The sequence below is a fragment of the Primulina huaijiensis genome, chromosome 6, assembly GCF_012295235.1.
Source record: "Primulina huaijiensis isolate GDHJ02 chromosome 6, ASM1229523v2, whole genome shotgun sequence".
In the NCBI taxonomy this organism is placed as follows: Eukaryota; Viridiplantae; Streptophyta; class Magnoliopsida; order Lamiales; family Gesneriaceae; genus Primulina; species Primulina huaijiensis.
Window position 1 is genome coordinate 16332560 of NC_133311.1, and position 6000 is coordinate 16338559.

The 6000-nt window shown below is 30.5% G+C and overlaps 1 protein-coding gene across 1 annotated transcript; it reads left to right on the top strand.

The window, feature by feature from the left end:
• Positions 1 to 137: 137 nt before the first annotated feature.
• Positions 138 to 4220, top strand: LOC140978773 (lysine histidine transporter-like 6). Its single transcript, XM_073443996.1, has 8 exons — positions 138 to 296; positions 478 to 617; positions 2068 to 2451; positions 2551 to 2944; positions 3013 to 3121; positions 3267 to 3358; positions 3483 to 3551; positions 4013 to 4220. Exons 1-8 carry the CDS (start codon positions 267 to 269, stop codon positions 4109 to 4111), a joined length of 1317 nt encoding a protein of 438 aa, XP_073300097.1. The 5' UTR covers positions 138 to 266; the 3' UTR covers positions 4112 to 4220.
• Positions 4221 to 6000: the final 1780 nt, after the last annotated feature.

A 6000-nucleotide genomic window follows, 5' to 3' on the forward strand; every position in this document is an offset into this window, starting at 1 on the left:
TTTATCATCTCATCTCTTTAAATAATACAATCAGAAAGAAGAATATAAAGCTAGCTTTTTTGATGATGCAACATGCCAATAAACTCACTAGGAAAAAAAGGTAACAAGTATCCAATAGAAATAAACAAGGGTCGCCAATCATCTTTAATATTCCAGCAAAAAAATGATTACGATCGAAACAATTTAGCATTACAAACACACGAAGATAGGCACTGATCAACTCCTACATTCTGGGTGTGCTTTGTTTCGGTTGCAAAACGAAAAATATGGTGTCATCCACACCACCACAACCCAAGGTACGTGAACTTTCCCGATCATCTTCTATTCTTCTTCTTTTTTTAAAAAACTTTTTTTTGGGGTAGGTTTTAATTCAAGATTTGTAAATTATTAGAATCATTCGGGATCGAAAAAATTAAATTTTAGATATGAGATATATATAATTTTTCAGAACACGTGAAATTTTTAGTGTATGCATAGGATATTCCACCGGACGAAACGTGGGCAGGAAAGGGTCCCTCGCGCGAGGCGAAATGGTGGTACTCGACGTTTCATACGGTCACGGCCATGGTTGGTGCGGGTGTCCTCAGTTTGCCGTATGCCATGGCTTACTTGGGATGGTAAAAGGCTCTCTTTGATCTTGAGTGGATGTATAAGCTAAGCTTGTATGATTATATTATATATATCAAAGTTATTTTCCCACCTAGGATTATATATGAAATTTTAATAATTTTCACGAGGATTATATATATAATTGTAATAATTTTTTAATTTAATGTGATAACTGGTCAATAATAGCTAGCTAGCTAGCTGGTAGCTACTGCGTGTAAGTGATTTCATCGTTGTCTTTATTAATTACTAATCCATATAAGACACAAGCAAATCAACCACATGATGCATGTTTTGCTTGTGTGTGAAAACTAAAATTGCTAAATTTATACAAGAATTATTTAATAACTCCTTATGGAATTTATGCATTACGTTCACGGGTGAAATAATTATGTACTAGTGGGGCTAAATTTTTATAGTTGAATAATATTTTTGAAAAATATATTTCTACGTTAATAATAGATTAAAATTACATAGTCAATGGTACTTTAGACGACAAATATTTTAGATTAAAAAAATTATATTTGAAATTATAAAGTGAAGTAGAAAAAATAATTTATCAAAATGGACTTTTCTTCCCATTTGTTTACACACACACACACACTCACATTGAAAATATATTGGAAAAATTATGTGTTAATGAAAAAATATATCTATTGATACGAGGTCTTTTGGATAAAGTTCAAAAGCAAATTCATGAGGTTTATATCCAAAGTGTACCATATCATATAATTTTAGAGATATATTATATACATTGCATAAGTGGTATCAGATCTACGTTTAGATCGAGCCATGTTGATGGAATAATCGGATACTTAAACAAATGTGTTGAAAACTCCTAGTAAATCTGTGATGAGATCGAGGTAGGTAATGCTCCAAGTCTTTCACATAAGGCATGAGGAGAGGCCTGAACCATGAGAATAATTTGAACTTCGTTTGAGGAAAGAATTGTTGATAATTTAATTAAAGTCTCATATTAGAAATATATGAGAAAGATCATGTGTTAATAACTATAAATATATGGGAAATATCATGAGTTAATAAAGATGAAAATATATTTAAATTAGTATGAGGTCTTTTGGATCACGTCCAATAGCAAATCTATGATAAGTTCGACCAAAAGTGGACAATATCATAGAGGTACATGAGTTATATATATTCTTTTTTGGAGTGTATACATGTTTTTTAAAGGTTATATATATATGTTTTTTTTAAAAAGTTATGATATTTGAGTTAAAGGAAGTGGGGTATGATATATTTTGTGTCCTCCATGGCTCCATTTAATACATAGAAAAAATGGAACTCTTGAATTTGAAAGTTCATACTTACCAATAATGGATCTTATACCTTAAGATATATCGAACTATATTCGCTACTTAATTTCATTACTTTTCTTGAAATCCAGAAATAATAATCTCAACTTCATCAACTTATTTGGCTAACATTATGATTTCGAAACAGGGGTCCAGGAACACTGGTCCTGGCACTGTCCTGGTGCATCACCTTAAACACAATGTGGCAGATGATACAGCTCCACGAAAGCGAGCCTGGCGTCCGTTTCGACCGGTACTACGACCTGGGACGACACGCCTTTGGACCGAAGCTGGGGCCGTGGATAGTACTGCCTCAGCAGCTCATTGTACAGGTGGGATGTGACATTGTGTACATGGTGACCGGAGGGAAGTGCCTCAAGAAATTCATGGAAATCGCCTGCTCTAATTGCACCCCAATTAGGCAATCTTACTGGATATGCATCTTCGGAGGTCTCCATTTTTTCCTTTCTCAATTGCCAGATTTCAATTCTGTGTCTGGTGTTTCATTGGCTGCTGCAATCATGTCACTAAGGTAAATCAAAGCAAATCATATTTTCTTTATTTTTATCGTGACCAAAGGCTTGTCCAATATTCACATGACCTTCTCTTGCACGCATTTGATTGCTTGTAGCTACTCAACTATTGCCTGGATAGGTAGCCTTAGCCATGGCCGGGTCTCGAACGTGAGCTACGCTTACAAGAAAACTAGTTCCATCGACTACATGTTCCGTGTGTTCAACGCCTTAGGGCAGGTTACATTTGCCTATGCTGGACATGCTGTGGTGCTAGAAATCCAGGCCACTATTCCATCTACCCCTGAGAAGCCCTCAAAAGTTCCAATGTGGAAAGGAGCCGTTTGGGCCTATTTCATTAATGGGATCTGTTATTTCCCCGTTGCCCTAATCGGATATTGGGCGTTCGGGCAAGACGTAGCTGACAATGTGCTCGTGGCACTTCAGAAACCGGCATGGCTTATTGCTTCTGCTAACTTGATGGTTGTGGTTCATGTCATTGGAAGCTATCAGGTATAATTTTATATATATTTTATGTTTTCACGTGTAAGTAAACTTTTAAAAAAAGATTGTGTCTACAGGTTTATGCAATGCCAGTATTCGACTTGGTTGAGAGAACAATTTCAAAGAGATTTAACATCACCCATTCTGGATTTGTGCTTAGGCTCATTGTCCGTTCTGCTTATGTAGGTGAGTATCTTATCATGGTTTAGTTGTGTCGTCTTGACAGTGTTAACGATAAATTATCCTCAGAAACATGATTAATTTTCGTATAAATTAGATTTGTACTGCTAATTATATGTCTTTTTACTAATAAAAGAGCAAATTATTTCAGCTTTTACCCTTTTTATTGGTGTGACATTCCCTTTCTTTGGTGATCTTCTTGGCTTCTTTGGTGGATTTGGATTTGCTCCAACTTCCTACTTTGTGAGCCCTCCAAATTAATACTCTATTTATGCTTTTATTTTTGTCGGAGCTCCAATTTTTTTTTTTTTTTTTTTTTTTTTTTTTTTTTTTTTTTTTNCATTCCCATTCAATTTATGTTTTGCAGCTACCTAGTATAATATGGCTAAAGTTGAAGAAACCACAGAGATTCAGCCGTTCTTGGATTATCAATTGGGTAAGTCACATTAGAAGTTAATAACACTATCTTGTTAAGTGTATTAATTATCTTTGCTATGAGAGCAATCAAAACAAAGCATTTGAATTGTTGCACGGTTTAAAAGGTTTGAGTTGTACAATTACAATCATTTGTAATTTTTTATAAAACGGCAAACAGTCATCCTACACACCTTCCTCATTTGCATAAATATGAAGTCATGTTGGACAAAAGAATTGCTAGAAAAAATAATAATAATCCAATTATATAAATTCCCTTCACTAGATTAGATAAAATTTCAAATTCCTAAGTTTAAAATACTTCAAATGTAGTGATATTAACAACATTGCATTTAATTAGCAAATGAAAATTTTAACCCCCTCTGAATTATTATGTAAATCACTTTCCACCCCCATAAAAATTTTATCCCGTTTGCCTTTTTTCTCTTACTTTGTTTTTTATATGAAATAATTTTGCTTCAGGCAAGCATAGTTGTGGGAGTGTTCATCATGCTGACATCAACCATCGGTGGTCTGAGAAATATTATTACTGATGCCTCAACTTATGAATTCTATTCGTAGATTGAGTGTGGTGATTTTACGTCTTCATTCCTCTGAAACTCTGTAGTGTAAACAATTAATCCTTTAATATATTTCATAATTATAGATATAGATGGAGTCCATATTACTTTTGTCTGAATTTATTTTTTCTTCAAAAAAACAAAAGCCGTGTGTTGAAGCATATTTTCAAGAAAAAATAGTGTATTTAGATATCTAAATAAATTAATTGTTATAAGGATTTTATTTTAATTATTATCTAACATGCACATGATTTATATGAACACCGATGAAGTGACATTTATCTATTGGATGTATGATTTTTCAATGTTTCATCACATCCAATAGGTGAAAATCACTTCATCGGTGCTCATATAAGTATACACGGTGAGTGTGCATTATATAATATATAAACAGAGTTTTGCCATATGTGGAAAGTTTGCGCCAAAAAATTATTATAAAAAAAATATTTATTAGTATTAATGTATTCACCTACCACATTAAATATTTGAAAACAAACAAGAAATAAATATGTAACTAAATGTGATGTCTTTTATATTTTTAAATTTTAATTTGACTTTGATGTCCCTTGAACATATAAATTACTTTAAATGTCTACATTAGTTTTTTTATTTAATTTCCGTTATGTTTTGAGTTTTGTTTTACTTTTATATATTTAGTTATCAATACTCTCTATGATTTAATTAAAATATAAATTTTTATACCATATTACATTTTTCATATTTTTTAAAAAGTTTCATCATGAATTTTAATATATTGGTTGTCCGTAAATTGATATTAAAATTACTATTAATTATAATTTCAATATAAATATTTTTTTAACATATTCTAAAAAATAATTAAAAATTTTTATTCAAAATTTATTAATCTAATAAATGACAAAAATTTTGATTTTTTGAAAAATATTTATTTATTGTTTAAAATTTTGATAGACAAACTAATATCTGAATGTTTACATATATTTTACTATTTTTATAAGTAACAANCTATTTTTTATAAGTAACAATTATATATAAAGAAATCAATTAACGACAAAATATTAATATCCTCATCAAAAGTTATCTCAAATGATATAAATGTTTTTTATATAATAATTTCTTATAATAATATTTAAATTTTAAATATATTTATTATATTACATCAATAATTTTAATAAAATTTCAAACGCATACTTATTATTTTTAATAATAATTATATAAAATAACAATTTGTGTTTCGCACACATAAAATACCAGTTTTGTTATTAATACTTAAATAGTGTTTACAAGAACTTAGTTTAAGTCCTTCAAGCTTCTAGCCAATGAAATGTTTAGAAATTGTATGTAGAAGTTGAGAAACAATTTAAATAAACTATTGCAAACATACCTTAATCGTGTAGAACATCCTAACATCTTCTACCAAGAAAATAGAAAAAGAGCACCACCTAAAAACTCATCGTTACATTACTAACACAAAACCTTTTTCTTCTAAAGTGAAACATTATTGTACACCAAAACATTCATAATAGACACCACTACTTTTCAAGGGTATTTATTGCCTTTATGGAATATAAGGCCAAAAAAGGTGTATTTTCATCATTGGTTTAATTTTTCTTATATTGAGAAGCATTTGTTATACCTACACAATTGTATGTCAAATGATAGAAAAATCTGTGTAACAGAATAAAAGTAAATCTCATGTAAAACAATTTCACGGATCTATATTCATGATACAGGTTGACCTGATCCATATTTACAAAAAAAATTGATATTTTTGACATAAAAGTAATATTTTTCATGAACTGAGTCGGCTTATAAATATGTCTAACAAAACTGAAATATGAGACGATAACATAATAGTTTTTGTGAACAGAATATGATCTACCAAAAAACCCATTAGACAAAGGAAAAGCC

What these genes read in the sequence shown, in the direction of transcription:
- LOC140978773 (XM_073443996.1), top strand. Translation starts at nt 267, where the DNA reads ATGGTGTCATCCACACCACCACAACCCAAG. An exon ending in GCCATGGCTTACTTGGGATG is followed by an intron (nt 618 to 2,067) that starts GTAAAAGGCTCT and finishes ATTTCGAAACAG; the next exon opens with GGGTCCAGGAACACTGGTCC. An exon ending in ATGTCATTGGAAGCTATCAG is followed by an intron (nt 2,945 to 3,012) that starts GTATAATTTTAT and finishes TTGTGTCTACAG; the next exon opens with GTTTATGCAATGCCAGTATT.